At 39.4% G+C, this 17,021-nt stretch overlaps 1 protein-coding gene across 1 annotated transcript; it reads left to right on the top strand.

Annotated features, from left to right (window-relative positions):
• The first annotated feature begins 600 nt into the window (after nt 1-600).
• On the top strand, nt 601-16,759 carry fbxo8 (F-box protein 8). Its single transcript, XM_023397216.2, has 8 exons — nt 601-842; nt 2,855-2,957; nt 3,278-3,355; nt 5,125-5,269; nt 5,588-5,714; nt 6,855-6,973; nt 7,315-7,511; nt 12,793-16,759. The coding sequence occupies exons 2-8, from the start codon at nt 2,855-2,857 to the stop codon at nt 12,978-12,980; spliced, it is 957 nt and encodes a 318-aa protein (XP_023252984.1). The 5' UTR covers nt 601-842; the 3' UTR covers nt 12,981-16,759.
• The last annotated feature ends 262 nt before the right edge of the window (nt 16,760-17,021 follow it).

The raw sequence follows: 17,021 nt of genomic DNA, 5'->3' as shown, positions 1-17,021 counted from the left end.
ACATCAATCCAGAACATTGTAAATTTACAGTGAAAAAATAGATGGGAAATATTCTCTTTTTCTAGACCACAAAAATCACTCTTTTAGTCAATATGCAGTTTGGATCTTTCTAACATATGTTTAACCAGATAAATTCTATGCAATATCTTGAAAGACTTACACTTGCTATTGATAAAATATTTATTTGAAACTTGCCTTGCCCACTGTATATCACTAAATACGTAAGACCAAAAACATTAAGATGATGCGATAGTAACATAACGAAGAGTATTCCCTGATATCTTTGTGAGAGCATTTCTCTATTAGGATATTCGTTTCACCAATATAATATAATAATACTTCCCACCGAATCTTCAAAATTGATAGGTATGTTTACAATCCCAGAAGAACTATCTACTCAATGACTCTCCACAAACATACCAACACGTTTTTTCACGTATAACGAGCTGACGTCATGACGTAGCTTGTATGCACAGAGCTTTCTGCTTTTTTCGTTCTGTTTATCAGTTTATCATACGCAGCTTCTATTTTCATAGAAAGTGGATGCGTTTCACTCATTATTGTAAAATGCTGATTTTTTTTTCAGTTCATCTTTTTCTGTGATGACAGGGGAGAGAAGGGGCGGGGCAGAGGTGACAGGAGGAGGGAGAAAACAGATAATAATTGTGTTGGCAATAGACTACGGTATGGAAGCTTCCTCCTGAACAAAAGAAGCAACTGTTCTATTTTTGTTTGTAGTTGGCTAAATGAAATGACACCAGGATAAGTTTGATAGCAGGGAAATCACATTTCCAGCTGTCCTTGTGTGCAGGTCGGGTTGTCAGAGGAATCACTAAACTCAGGTAGGTAGCCCGGGTTGCACCGCTCTCTCGTATTCGTTTGGAAATACTGTGTAGTGCTTGTAAGAGAAACATGATAAGTTTAGTTGTTTAGGGCGGTATAAAGACCCTGCTTGGGTCGACACTCGCTTCATCAACTTAAAGTAGCTCAGTAAGCTAACTCGGGTGTTTGTAGCAACTGCTTGTGAGTGAAGAGCGATTCAACCAATGACGTTTCATTTGGAATGCTGTCGTGTTCCGTGTGACCAATGGTATTGAAGGGAAGGCGGGACTAACGGTCAAACTACCTTGTTGGTTAGAACTTCTAGCGCTGATGTTTTTAACGTTGTAATGGATTTGTTTGTACAACACAGCTGACGTTAGGCAGTCTGAGAGAGGGGAAGGCTGGTCAGTTAGTACATTAAAAAGACTGGACAGTGATTACTTTTTTGTTTTCTCGCACACACTAAGTCGATTAACCTTCGAGGCTAATTTAAAGTTAATCGGAGCTCTGACAACGCTTTAAATAGATGCTGACATGAATGTGTAAGCAGGGGTTGGCTATATGCATACTGTATGTCAGTGGTTTCAACTTGATTTTTCAGTTACAGTCCAGTTAGCTGTGTGTGTGTGTGTGTGTGTGTGTGTGTGTGTGTTCGTTTCATTAACACATTTAAGGCAAACAATTTTATGGCACTTGAGCTATAAAAACACAGACTCAGTGAAAGAGACAGCATCTAATCCCAGAGTGCCCATAGCCAGTACGTCCGCACATCTTCTTTACTCCACTTGACTCTTAAAAATGTTCATCTAATAAGCAAGGTAATAAGCAGTCCTTTCTACTAGAACATAATGCAGTGAAATATAAGAGCAGTGAAGTTGTCATCAGAATCAGAAGCAGAAAATGGTTTATTGCCAAGTAGGTTGTCAACATACAAGGAATTTGCTTTGGTGTTTTGGTGAGTAACAATAAACATAGTAAGAAAAAAAGAAATATAAGCAACGATAAAACAAGCCAGTACTGCAGGTCAGATATATTAAATATAAATAGAAAATTTAACAATATGATAAAATATTTACAATAAAAATGTGAAGAAATATTATAGAAAAATATAAATATATACAATACAAATATGTACACTTAAGTGAGCCAAATGTAATCTGACTTGATTTGTGTCAGTGAAAGGTAACTCTATTTTGTTGACAGATATATGATCATCTCAAACACCAGAGCTTAGAGTTGTTTGGCAGATTTTGTACAAAACGTGTTGAACTGTTTAAGTCACTAGTGGATAGCATGAAAAATACGATCTAAGACAATGTATTGTTACATTATACTCAATGGTTAGCCCATGTTGTTTGAAGACCAGTGGATATAGAATATGATTACATGCACAGTGTCCTGGATATAAGTATTAACTTATTTGTGATCATATTCAGTTACAGTGTTTCTGTTTTTTGGGAACTGACTTAGTTTCACACTGTCTATGGATTTTCCTTCTTTATGAGGTTGCCACAGCGACAAGTATCCTGTGCTGACTTATAATTTGTCACCATATAACTTGTTTTCCTGTCTTACTACTAAATCAAAGACTGACACATGGATTAGATGTTTTCTAAATGGATTAGTCAAATGAATATAAGATATTTTTATTTGCACCTACATAAATTATACAAATGTGATCTGATTACGTCACATAAACATGCTGCTCTGCGAGCAGTTCTCTAATTGTGCTTATGGCACACCCTCTGATCATAAGCAGTACTTTTGCTGGGAAGTAAAATGAGAAGAAGGACTACAGGGAAAGTGTGCAGGTACAGTTAACCAACTAGGGCTGCACGATATGCAAAAAAAAATCATATTGCGATTATTTTGGCAGATATTGTGATTGCGATTTCAGTTGGAATGGTCGTTTTTTGCATTTCATTTTACATATGTCTCAGACTCGGTAGATACATTCAGTAATACAGCACATTATTATGTATCTCATCATCTCAGTACCATTTCTGCACTGTGTTACTCTGCTACCATATAGATGGGTCAGGCACTGTGGAGGCTGCCTCCCAGACAACAGCAACAGCTTCAGGAAGAGCTAGCCGACCGACTGGCTGACCAAGGAGGAGGAAGGCGAGAGCAAGGTAATCCTTATATTTTTCATCATTAATATCACTTTTAGGACTTTCAGAACCATGCAAATATAAAGAACATCTGGAAGAATGAAGGTGTTCCATTACTTTTGACCAGAAGTGTATACAGTATATATAATATAGAATTAATATTGGAATATAGTTAGTTATTTATAAATTCAATGATGACAATATTTTATTAGTCTTTAGCCGCGATGCAGGCTGGGATAGTTTCCAACTTCCCTGTAATGCCACACAGCAGTAAGGATGACAGTTATTAAGATTTTTGTTTTTTGTCTTTTGTTTTTTCTTCTTTAATTTCCTACGGAGAGATGGCGGTCCCCAAAGAAGAGCTCCTCAGCACTGTTATGGCACTGACATCCACCATCTTCTGAGAACACGCAGGGGAGGTACGAACACTCAAACACTAAGCTAACACTAAGGGCATAGCTACTACTAACGCTCTGTATCACTATCATTATTATGTATTCTTGGGTTGTTCCGTGTTCTTGGATTGCTTACGTTCCTTTCCATTATTTCTGATGATGTGTCCATACACTCAGCATGGTTAGAAAAAAAAGCTATTGGTTTCCTACCTACAGCAGAAGTCATTACTTCAGTTGGTTAGATTAGATTAGTGCAAGCAATATGTCTACTCCTGCAATGGTACATATAAGACATTCAATTTAAACCAAGTTCAACAACTCCACCAAGGCACAGGAGTTTTAATTGGTCAGCTAGCCATTTGCTGCAGTCTTTGCAGTGTGTTCAACAGCAGATGTGAGGCAACAGAGTCGTTCTTGAGTGCTTGTTCAAGGCCCCTAGCACACCAGCTAAGTGTCAGCTGCCTCAGAAAGAAATTCCTTCAGTTAGGATTTATGTTGTTTGCTACGTCATAGCTGTGTCACCTCACAGCAAGATGGTCCCGTTCTTCTAAGAGAAAATGCCCACGAGCAACTACAGGTCAACTACGAGCTAGTCGTTTGAAAACTGTGCATTTCTCTGCCTGTATGTGACAGACTTTCACTGGATAATTCCAGAGCTCGCTCGTGTCTCCGCTCTTTCATGCAAAACACTTCACCACACTTCTTTCACTTCTGAGTTGTGTTCTTACATTATCCCAGATGTTTCCATCATTTCTCAAACCAGAGAAACGTCATGCTAATGGGATGTTTCATTGGTCGCTTGTCGATGACATCATATCCTCTATGATCATGTGTCAGTGTGTTTGTCTGACAGAAGCTCAACATTGACTTTTATCTAGTTTAAAGCCACATACACTTTTTAAACGTTGTTGGTTTTCAGCTCTATATTTGAACCAGATTAAGGATTTTAGTCATCGAACGTCTGGATCTGAAGTTATCAGAGAAACAAGCTGAGGAAATGTTAGACAGCTCAGCTCCAGCTGCTGGAGACGTCCTATGTCACTGAAGAGCATCTGCGAATCACTGGTTTTCATCATGAAACTGCTTTTTTCAGTGTTTCTATCAGGACACCTCTGTGGATAATTCAGCTGCTGGTAAAAACCTGCTGAACATCTGCTTCATAAGTTATCAGAGAAACAATCAGAACAAAGGTTAGCATCAATCTCAGCTCCAACTCTTCCCTGAGTCTCTGTCCTCCACACAGCGTTGCTCAAACTCTGACTTTAAATGTCAAACTGCTTTAGTCAGTGTTTCTAACAGTTAAAAACACTGGATCTGTTTGATTTCCTGAACCACTGAAGGAATCTGAACTGGGAGGAGCTTAATGGCACTGAAGACAACAACTCCCATGATCCCATGCCATTTCATGACATCATCCAAACTTTTTTTTTTTAAATTTGATTTATGCATGTCTGGTTTGGGTCGGTTTTCCATAGGTCTCTGTCAGATTGTGTGAATCATCTCAGGGTCGGGCAGGTGGAATGTCACTGTCACCTACCTGCAATGAATGATTATGTTTGTGATGTTGTACACAATGGAAATTGGTGACTACTAAGTCGGAGAGAAAGTGGGGAAGAATGCAACAAAAGGCTTCAAAACTGCCATATTAGGCTTCTAGTAACAATATATATCACATCACATATCACTCTGAGATCTGGACAACATCTAGTTTTAAATACAATTTACAATGTGAGCCATGTTGAAGCAATAAAAAGTAAATCTAAATGTTTGTCTCTCTTCTGGTCTCCCTGTAGGCAAAGAGCAGCAGGGTTTTATAGATTTGGAGATGCTGCCTCCTGAATTAGGCATCACCATACTGTCGTACTTGAATGCTACTGATCTGTGCCTGGCCGGCTGTGTGTGGCAGGACCTGGGGAATGATGAATATCTATGGCAGGGGTAAGGAGAGTCATCTGTTTGTGGTGATTAAAGTAATGAGGTAGTGAATTGATGAAATGCCTCTTGGTGACCAGAAATCTTTCTCAGCAGCAACAACAGTTGTGATTTGTACTGACATACAAAATAATTGATGACAGATAGACTCAAGATAGACAAAAGGTTCAAGGTATCGAAAATGAACGGCATGTTTTTGCCAAATACTGACTCCACAGTTGTCCCTATCAGCCGCTGTCTTTCTTAGTTGCGAATACGGTAAAGTTGTATTGTGTTCTTTTTTATTTGTTTCTGTGCTGTAACCCATGTGTTTCGATCCATCAGGCTTTGTAAGTCCACATGGGGACACTGCTCCATCTACAACAGAAGACTACCTGCTGGTTTCTCCTACAGAAGACTATACCTACAGCTGGATGAAGGCAGCCTGACATTCAATGCTAACCCGCAGGAGGTAACGCATACCCAGTCATCCCAGATCTCCTGCCCCATAGATGCACACTACCTCAGAGTTTCTGCCATGTTTGTGTGCTGTGTGTGTTAAATTTGTGCTAGAGAAGAAACGGTCTAAAAATTTTAGATCACAATTATAGTGACCAAAATTACCACAGTTATTAGTAGTATCACGGTGTTAAAATGTGCTTAAAATATTATATAAAACCACAAATAAATACTTAGTAGAATGATAACATGTCCAACACATCTGTGTCACAGATGAGGACAAGGGACCAGTAACATTACTGGGTTTGCCTGCTGCATGTCCACTCTGTGAACAAGGGAAAAGAAAATGTATTATTATTGTTATTGTCCTGCTGTGACGTCTTTCAGAGCACAGACACTGTAAACACAATTGTCACTTGTCCAGCATGGTGCTGTTAAGCCCTGAAATAAGTTTAAAAACACACAATCACTGACTGAAGCGTCTCACACAGAGACTCTGACACTGACAGGAGCACCAACCTGGGGATGAGACTTGACAGATCCATTTTATCCAGTTTGCATGGCGGCTAGCAGCTCACTGTTTCTCCCCTGTGTCTGTGTGTGTGCTCTGTAAGTGCATGTGATGACATTGCTCCAAACAGAAAGGCAAACTCGTCCGGCAGTGGAAAAGGGGCCAATCAATCAGTCAATCAATCAGTCATTTTTTTGTGGGTTTACCTGTATTTAAAAACCTGCTTTTACCTGCTAACTTTAGCGTAAAAAGGTTTTAGAGGCTGAAAAATCTCCAGAGCAGCGCCGTCACTGCCTTCTTCATGTTCTGACTAACACATAATTAACCCATCTTGCTTTGCTGCACATGCGTCTGGGAGACCGTTGCTGGTTGATGCCTTACAGAACCCAACATCAGTCAAATTAACCACAGTAATTAACAATGGTAATTAACCATAGTTATAGTCATAATTCAAATTTAAATGGTGACCCTAACCGTCTGGAATTTTTACTGTGTCTTAGGGTGAAACTGATAACTGTTTCATCTCTAGTTTCTGCACATGTTTTTGTCTGGGACAATGATGTCACGACAAAATTGCATGTTTGATGATGTCATCATTTTGAGCATCTGTGTGTGTGTGTGTGTGTGTGTGTGTGTGTGAAGGGTATCAGTTATTTTATGTCTAAAGGTATACTACTGGATCATCCAACCGAGCTGGCGAAGTTCATCTTCTACACTAGACGACTCAACTGGAAGATGCTGAGGATTTACCTGGATGAGAGGTGACATACAAAGATACACACAGAAAACCAGACAACTTCCACAACCGCTTGTTATGATGAAAAGTTTACATGTTTATAATGGAAGCATTTCTGCCCTAAGAAAGTCTAAAACCAGGCCATAACCTAGTAAAGTGTTAAAGGTAAATCAACTTGTAAGTGGTTAAATTATTTCACTGTGTGGCGGTGTTTATTTATTGTATCTGCTATGAAATCAAAGATACATTGACTGGTGTCACTTTCCTTTCCACATTTCATAATTCAGCCACTTTCTTTCAGAACTAATTGAAATATCATCTATCATGCTATTAAGTCTTCATTTGTGTATGTCTGTGTATGTGCAGGCGGGATGTCCTGGATGAGTTGGTGACCCTCCATAATTTCAGTAACCAGTTCCTCCCCAACGCTCTGCGGGATTTCTTCAGACATATCCATGCACCAGAGGAGAGAGGAGAGTATCTGGAGACCCTCATCACCAAGTTCAGCCACAGGTTTTGTACCTGTAATCCGGGTCTTGTCCGAGAGCTGGGTCTCAGTCCTGGTTAGTACGTACACACACATACAATAAATATACTGATCACATACTGTATGTTACTTTAAAAAAAACCTGCTAACACCTGCTAACATCGGGCTTTTGCCATCAGTGTGCAAGGTTACAATCAGTATTCACTCCCAGGTGAAAGACTCTGCAGTTGTCACAGGTGTTTATCAGCTCTAGCTCTGATCGTGGGTCATGTCCCGAGAGTAGGTGAGGCCAGATGGCAGCTTGCTAGTCACTGCTGCAGTCCCCCGGTTCTGGTTCCAACTGTTGAGGCCTTTCAGGAGGTACAACTGCAAATTCAGTGTGTTTGCACTGGTTGTTGCTCATCTCACCCAGCAAGTAAAATGAAGTTGTTGCCTCAAAACAGTAGCTAGCTGAATTTCTTCCAGTTTGGAAGACAACAGCTAATAAGAATGAGTTATTATTTTTATGCCTCCGTGCCGGCCACAGTCAGGTTAAATGTCCGCCACGGAACTTCAAGGTCAGTCACAAAACACTTTTTAGTCATTTCTCAGGACTTCACACATCAATTATGACAAAATTTGAACACAAATGGTTCATATTTTATTTGACTCTGGATGAACAGGGATGTAACCTGAAACTAGTCTGAGTTGAGGAGGCAGACAACCACCAGGAGGATATTCAAGTTGCATAAATAAAAGCAACAGTAGGGATTACTTAAATAGAGCCAGACCAATGAATAGATGCTGTATTTACAGCAGGGCACAGGATCCTCACAGAGGATTGGAGCAGCCTGGGGGTCCTGGAGAAAGAGAAGGGTTGGGAGACTTCCTTGTCACGAAACTGGGCTTCAGTGAGGCAGGCTGTGACCCATCAAAGTGTGATGTCATAAACTGAGAGAGGAAACAGAGTAAATTCTTTGATTCAACAAATACAAAATTAATCGTACAAAACAATGACTATAAAAATATTCATTATTGACAAACTGGGAGGGGACCACAGGAAAGACTGCGGGGCTGCAGCAGTAGCACCAGGGGCAAGTCTGAGGCCACAGACTGGTGCTGTAGCAGCAGCATAAGAGCATTGTAACAGACATGTGATGCAGGATTAACAGTGATATCCACAGTTGGATGCCACGGCTGGGAGTTATTTAGCCTGGAGTGAGTCAGTGTACAGTCCATCATCTGACTGATATTATCTGCATACTAATCCACATATTAAGTAATGGGTACATATTTTGCAATGCTTTAACTTCTGATAGAGGTCATGACACTTGAGGTGATGCCCCGCTGCCTTGGGGCTGGTCTACTGCCTCCTGTGGGTTTCAGCAAACTACACATGTTTGTTTTTGCATTCAGATACAGTAATGGCATTGATATCTATAACAGTTAACAGCTGTCATTCTGACCTAGAACGACAACCAAAATGGATGTTTGGTGTTTGTTTTTTGTACTTTGTTTTTTGATTTGGACAAAAAACACTGAAAATTGTCTCTGTTTTTCAATTTTCTTTTCATTTTTGATTTAAAACGAGTATACGGAAATACCCTGTTTTTTTGGGGGGGTTTTTTTGTTTAAAACTAAACTTTGAATTTTAAACAAACTGCCTGAACTTCCACGTAGCCAAAATGGAAAAAAAAGAATGTTCCGTGCTTATTGTTCCCCTTATTGTTGGCCGGTTTGACTGTGTCTTAGATAGACAAACAGTCAGACCATGGTAAGCCTGACTGTGGTACAATGAATTCTTGGTAAATTAAAACTTTTTTTCAAAATAAAACTAAATGGCCCAGAGCCCCAGAGCCTCAGCTCTGTTTACCAATCAGAAAATATTTGTCTTTTGGAAGAATTCAAGAGGTACAAGGATGTTTTACTTACAATAAAAAGAAAAATCTGATTTGGTCTTTAAAATCTCTCTCCCTTGTCTTTGCTTGCTGCATAACAATGTTAACAAACCATAATTATGAGCCATATCTTCCTGTTTTTGTTGTTGGGCGCCACCGCTCAGTGCAGGTATCACTGATTACCTTGTGACCATGGTAACAATGATCTTAGACCTGAGTTAGCCGGGGGTTATGGGGCCAGTTTCACAAAGATCTTTCAGACTAGTCTGTAGTGTTGATCCAGTCTGATGTCAGTCAGACCGTTTCACAAGAATAAAGACTGACTCATTTTAAGCCAAAAACATTAGACACATTATGCCAGGCTAACTCAGGTCTAAGAACAATGTTACCGTGGTAACAGTCAGAGACACCTGCACTGACCAGTAGCAACCAACAACAAGTAGAGTTTTAGAGACCAAATCAGATTTTTCTTTTTATTGTTACACTCTTCCTAAACCCTTGTAACTGTAGAATTCTTCCTAAAGACAGACATTTTGTACTGGGGTAAATGAAGAAATGTACCCTGAATTCATTGTACCACAGTCTGTCTTAAGACAGTAGAGAACTAAACTGAATTTAGACTCAGTCAATCTGAAGTCTGTTCTATTTAAGACACAGCAAAAAAGAGTGTATTTGTGAAACCAACTCAAGGTGTGTAATGATTTTAATTTAAAAGGAGTCAGTTTTTATTTTAGTGGTCTGACTAACATCAGACTGATCTATGAGCAGAATGAAGACTGGACCAACACCACAGACCGGTCTGACATATCTTGCTTTTGTAGAGACCTCAGTCCACAGTGAAACACTTGAACAACATGAGGCTTGGTTATTAAAGAACAGTGACTAACATGCTGCGTTCTGAGAGGATATTTTATACTTTAGTCTCTGGTGACACTGATTCTATATTACACTGAATATATGTCCTTTACTGCAATTTCTCACGACTTATCAGCCATCATATACAGACAGTATGGTAACAAGCTAAAACCATCCACTTACACAGTGAGAGTTTGGCCTGAAGGCGGCGCTAGAGGACAGCTCTTGGAGTGTCCCATATGAAAGAGGCTTTGGGCTCCATCTTACACCCGCGCAGAGCGGCGTCTTAGTTTCAGACGCTGTTGTCATTTTCTCATCCAGCACACACGCTGTTTATAAATGGACTTGTGCCAATCTGAGCACACACAGACCAAAGCAACTCCGACCGCGATGTTGTGTGTCGGTGCCCCACTGATATTAAAGCAGAGCGGGGGAGATCAGCTTTCTCAGCCTGTTTGCTTTTCAAGGATGTAAATAAAACGTTTATCCCAGGGGCAATGGGGTAAAATGGGAAGGTGAACAGAGAGAGAGAGAGAGAGAGAGAGAGAGAGAGTGTGCTCAATTTATATCCATATCTAGTCCAGCTGCTTCTGTGCCGCGCCCCCCCCCCCTCCCCCCCAGCTGCAACAGATCTTTTTCCTCAGAAATATAACATATAATATATGTAATAGCAATTCAACCCTTTTCAACCATGCGCCTGGTGCTGCCACAAATTTTTTTCCACGATTGAACTCCCAAAAGTGGATCTGGACACAACCTGAATGTATGTGCACCATGTGCTTTATAGCAGACTTCAGAACACTAGATTGTTAAATCAGCGGACAACATAAGTACATTCATTGAATTCTTAAGATTTTAATGTTTCTGATGGAGCCTGTAGGTTGATATTTTGACTTGATGCTGATTCTGCAGGAGAGGTCAGGGGATCAATATCCTCAGTCTGGGCCATTAACATCCAATCCTGACCCTACCCAGACATCACCACTCTTCAACCCTGCAGCTAGAACACTAGCCACTGTTGTGATAGTAGAAGTGATTTTAAAGCTATACTACACTTCTGATCCATTTACCCAACCACAAAATGAGGGAAACCATCAAGGTTTTATTTTCAAGTAATCCCTGGCTTCAGTGTTGTCAATGGACCATGCATTTATCAACTGACTAGCTTTGTTAATGTCAGCAGACCATACAGAAACCAATCCCTGACTCTGTTACTGTTAAATCCTTGGACCTACTTGTATGATTAGCAGCACTAGTAGGATTAGAGTAATGGCTCCAGGGCTACAGATGGACGGATGGCTGCCTTTTCATTTCACTGCTACTCTGCCCCTCCACCCCCCCAGGGAAGGATTGAGCACAGCAGTGCAGAACAATTTAGAGTGTATTAGTAGCACTGTACACGTTTGTCTGTCTTATTCATCATATGCTTCAGACATAAGAATGGTAAATGGAGTGCGCTTTTCTAGTCTTATCAACCACTCAAAGTGCTTTACAGTACAAGCTTGTTCACCCACCCGTACATATTCATTTGGCGCTTTTCTGCCAGAGGTAGACAAAGTCCACAGCTCCATTACTGGTGTTACAGTACAGATCCTCCTGGTCACATATTACTGCTATACAAGTCAAAGTTGTTCAGTCAGAGTTTTACTACTGGAGAACTTGATTTTCAAAATACTGAAGTAATCAAAAGTGCATTTTTTATGTCAACACATTGTTGTATTGTTTCACATTTACAGAACCTAATGACTCTAAAGTGACTGACTGACTGACTGACTGACTGACTGACTGTAGAACCTGTAGAATAAAAAGACTTTAGAATATGATAGAAAGACTGAAGACATGGACATAATAACAATTGAATCAACAAAAGGAGCCATTGTTATTTTTGTATTTCTTTTTTTTGGTCAGTGATGAAGTTTGGTTTTTGTAAACGCAACAAACATTTCACACAAAATTAATCTTTCTGTATTTCGAAAGCTTCGAACACAAACTTCAGATCAGCCTCTGGTGAAGAATCTTCTGTCTCATCTTTATCCAACATCGCCATCGTTACGACACTGACAGGTTCAAACATTTTCTCCTGTGATGAACAGTGTATGGTCTATCAATTTTTCCAATCAAAATAAAATTCACTACACTGACTAAAAGCTCTGCTTCAAAGTAAGAGAGTACTTCATAGAAATGTAGTGGAGTTAAAAGTACAATATTTGTCTTTTAAGTGAAGTGAAGTAAAAGTCAGAAGTTTAAAAAAAAAAAAGAAAAACTCAAGTAAATTACAGATACTGGAAAAACAAAGTTCTACAATATGCACACACTCACATACCAAAACTCACAGCCCCAAATTGCCCTTAATATAACATCAGGTGAAAGTAGTGATTAGTGGACGACCTGCTTCACCTTCTGAGCCACAGAATTTAAAGTCTTATGTATAGTACGCTATTTCTTTTACTGGTCCCTTTGTCTCCCTTTTCTGGTGGTTCCTCTTGCAGTAATATTTTGGTTTTAAGTAGCTGAATTTGAGGTTCCAACTGGAGTCACATTTTAGCAAGTTGTCCCCACGAAACATGCTAGAAATGAATTCAAAACAGCTGTGTTTGATTCCGGTTTCCTCTCATCTCTCTGCAGATGCTGTGTATGTGCTGTGCTACAGTCTGATCCTGCTGTCCATCGACCTGACCAGCCCCCACGTCAAAAACAAAATGTCTAAGAGGGAGTTTATCAGAAACACTCGCCGAGCGGCACATAATGTCTCAGATGACTTCGTAGGCCACCTCTATGACAACATATACCTGATTGGCCATGTGGCTGCGTAGCTGCATCTATACAAGCTGTCCAGTATAAATGCTCATATTGCACTGAAGAACAGGAACTGGTGATTGGGATGTCTGGAAAGCGTGGAACATTGTGGAAATGCATTTTAACAATTTCCACGTCCTTCGAAGGAATATAACAACAAATAAATCTTACTAAAAGTGAAACAAACAAAATTCGCCACTTCACTGTGAGACGGAACTGTGCTAGTATGCTAGTAATTTTGTTTAATCAAAGGTGTGAAATCATCTGAAATGAATTTAAAAAGCAAGGCATTGCAAAGAAGATGAGCATGAAGACGAGCTCTGACACTGCACTGACAGATGGGGACTACTGATTGGTGGAGAATCGAGGAGGAAGAGGAGCCCTTCCCTCAGCCCGTCACAGTTGCTGGGACAGTCGTGGATTTCCTATGGGACTGGAGCTGCTTCTCATTCACCAGTGGGACAAAGACTGACACCCCCCCCCCCCCCCCCCCCCCCCCATTCTTGTAGGAAGTGACGCAACAGGACCAAGGCTAACATGAGATTACTCATTCAAATAGTATTTACCAATGCAACTACTGACAAAGCTACTTTGGAACTATTTAACAAATCAGCTGACCTTGATATATTTTCCAGTGGTGACAACCAGAATGTCCAAGTGTCAAGATTCAGCCAGAAGAACAATGTATCCTTGTCCTAAATCTCTCTCTGTCCTGCACAAAAATGTTGTAAATCGCTCTTTTCAGCTTGATGAGCGTCACCTGTTCATGAGTAGGTGCATGCACGTGAGATTTTACCTTTTGCAGTTTCCCTGAAATTGGCATATAAGGCTGCCTGTGCTGCTCTGTTTGTAGACGGGTTTCATTCACAAAAGTAGAGGGACAGATGAAGGGCTGAAACCGGCTGACACCGGGCAGAATGCAAATACGACACCATGATGTCAGTGGTTTACAGCGGCTCCACAACAGTTTCCAACCACGTCCTCGGTTACATTGACACATACACATACATCGGGTCCTGTTTCATAGTCAATTTGATAGTCAAATTTTTGTAGGAGCTTTTGTCCAAATGAGTTTCTGCTGTGGAAGAGATGTGCTTTTTATGCAGCAAGTAGAGCACAGTAGCAGGAAATGGTGAATAGTAGTTGGGAAGTCAGGGTCTGGTGATGGACCTGACTAATTCCAGTATCATAATCACTGAAATTGCTGAAGTCAAGTGCAGAGAAAGATCATATTAAGTGAAAGAAATTAGAGTTTTCATCAAGCCATTCGGTCATTTTGACTCTTGAATTGTCATGAAGGGATGCAGGAATACTACTGGCTGAGGTTTGTGGGTGACAGTGTAAGTTCTTGAAGTTCTTGTGTTTTAAAAATAATACATGTATAATTTCATATTTTTTTTTGCACAATGCACATGTACTGTGCAGAAGTTACCAAAAGTTTAGCTTTAGTTGTGGAAGTCATAGGCTTCCACTCTTTTGAAAAATCCTTGAAAAACTGCCCATAAAAACACAGCTACTGCTGCCATGATGACATGATAGTGTAATCCATCTATTTGACTTGGACATGCAGATTTATAAATACTTTATAACATCACAGCGATTACTGCTGTATAGTTCTAGAGGCTTTACTAGGGTATTAGGGTTTTAAAGAGAAATTGAAGTCAGATATATGAAATACTTCCAGCCTTTGCTTTTTAAAAGTAAATCTAACAATGATGCCCATCCGACCTGAATGTAGTATTGTCACTCTGTGCTAGTAGCTTATACCAACGAGTGCTAGCAGCTAGCATGTAGCTAAGTGTCACAGTGGTCACTGAATGTAGCCATAGCAACACACAGGGTGGCTGTTTGGCAGTTTTGTATTTAAACCTAATTAAGGGAGTTTATGTCATGACCTAGAAAAGCTAGTTACAATACCAACACATATTTATTTTTTTATTTTATTTTTTATCCAAGTAAATTCTGTTCCAAGCCTTTTCATCAGATGGACACCTTACCATGGCTGAACTCATTCAATATTCATTTTATTCAATATCCATTACTGCTGATGATGCACACTGGTTTACTGATCAATTATGAAGGAAGTCCACTTTCTGTACTGTACTTTTTTTCTTTATGTCTCACAAACTGAATTGAGAAAGGGTTCCAAATATTTGACTCACTAAATCTGTCCTTGACTCTACTGACATGTTTCAAACACTGGCAGTTAAACAGCTTGAGGTATGAAAGGGCTGAAATAGAGTCACTGCTTGCATCACTTATTCTATTGGATCTGTCACATTGGACATTTAGTCCAGTGATAGATATGGTCCTTCATCACTCCTGTGGCCTGTCATCCTCACTGAAGGTGATTCAGATATGCATTTTGTTTCTTAAGAACGGCGATGTGAGTTAATGTCATTAATAACAGTAAAGCTTGGAGGAGACATTGATAAATGAGTGATGCTGGGATTCATTCCATCCGTTATTGTCAATATTAAGCTCTGAAGTCATTTATTGATGATGACAGTACTACTGTAGCTAATGACTAATGCTAAAATATTATTAATTAATTAATTAATTAATAAAATCATCTAATACATGTTTAATTAATGATATTCATTAAAATAATACATAGGCCTACAGTATATGCATATAATTACTTGTAAGGAATCAGATGTAAAATGTAAACTGAAAATCCAATCAGATCCAGTCTTCAATAAAAGGGACACTAACAGAACACGTATCAGTCTGACTGAAGTTAATGACTTCTTTAAGTCCGCCAACCTAAACGACCATATAGGTCGTTAGTCCCGACCTACGAGGGAGTATTAGGCCACATCAAGGAAAAAAAAGAAATCAGAAAATTTGAAAATAAATTCGGAAGTTTGAGAATTCAAGAAAAAAAGTCAGAGTATTGCGAGAATAAATGGGTAATTTTACAAGACAAAAAGTCATAACATTACAAGAAAGAGTATTACAGCTTTATTCTCGTAATATTAAAAAATTATCATTATGATTAAAAATGTAAAATTTTGAGAGAAAAAACAATTTTAAGGAATATTACATGAACCAATAAACCTGGTGAAAGGACAATCAGGGGCAGCCAGAGCTGCTTCTGGCAGCTGCTGTTTGACTGTCTAACAATAGAATAAACTCAGTTTCTTCACAAGCTTTTCAGTGTCCTGATGCTGATGAAGATGATGCTGATGATGATGATGAGCCAAAAGATGAAGTATCTCCACATCTGTGAAACCTCTGCTAAAGTAGAACTTCACAGGATGCTCCACTTTCCTCATTTTAAAGCTTCTAATGTTTCTCCTCTAAATCAACACAGAACCTAAAATTACAACTTTATTCTTGTAATATTATGATTTCATCTCAAATTACGACTTTAGTTTTTGATAATAAATATTGAATATTATGACTTCATTCTTGTTATTCAGTTTTTTTTTCGTGGCCCTAATACTCCTTCATACCGACCCTTCGATACAACCCACAGGACTGTTGAGCACCCTGACCAGTGGGAGGAGATACGGCACAGATAAACTGTGGAAAATTAAATATCAAACTCTTTTATGATGAGACAATGCTGCAGTAAAGATTTGATAAGATTTAGGGACAAAACAAAAACAAAAAAAAACTGGGTTAGGTTTATAACAACTACAGCTTGTAGAGGGCTTTGTTACTGGAACATAAACATATGTTATTTTGCTGAAACTGATTCTGTCTTACACAATGCCACTAGAGGTCACTCATATTAACCTAATGAACAATAAAATGTAACTATGGGTTGTAATAAATAGCTTGCACAAACCTCGGGGGGGTCATTTTTTCACTGCTTTTTGTAATTGTATTTGTGTGTGTGTGTGTGTGTGTGTGTGAGTGAACGAGAGAGTGAGAGCATGTTTGAGATCAAACAGGCAAAAAAGAGTAAATCCTCTTTAGACAAAATATGACCTTTGACGCTTGACCTGTGTGTGTGTGTGTGTGTGTGTGTGTGTGTGTGTGTGTGAATATGACTTATTCCTGGGTGGTGTTTATGTACTGCAAATAAAAAGACACACACACACAAAATT

Source organism: Seriola lalandi, unplaced genomic scaffold (genome assembly GCF_002814215.2).
Source record: "Seriola lalandi dorsalis isolate HSWRI2012SDOR001 ecotype SW California unplaced genomic scaffold, Sedor1 jcf7180002055006, whole genome shotgun sequence".
Lineage (NCBI taxonomy): Eukaryota > Metazoa > Chordata > Actinopteri > Carangiformes > Carangidae > Seriola > Seriola lalandi.
This window is presented reverse-complemented; position numbering and strand designations above follow the sequence as displayed.

What these genes read in the sequence shown, in the direction of transcription:
- fbxo8 (XM_023397216.2), top strand. Translation starts at nt 2,855, where the DNA reads ATGGGTCAGGCACTGTGGAGGCTGCCTCCCAGACAACAGCAACAGCTT. An exon ending in AGGATTTACCTGGATGAGAG is followed by an intron (nt 6,974 to 7,314) that starts GTGACATACAAA and finishes GTGTATGTGCAG; the next exon opens with GCGGGATGTCCTGGATGAGT. An exon ending in AGAGCTGGGTCTCAGTCCTG is followed by an intron (nt 7,512 to 12,792) that starts GTTAGTACGTAC and finishes ATCTCTCTGCAG; the next exon opens with ATGCTGTGTATGTGCTGTGC.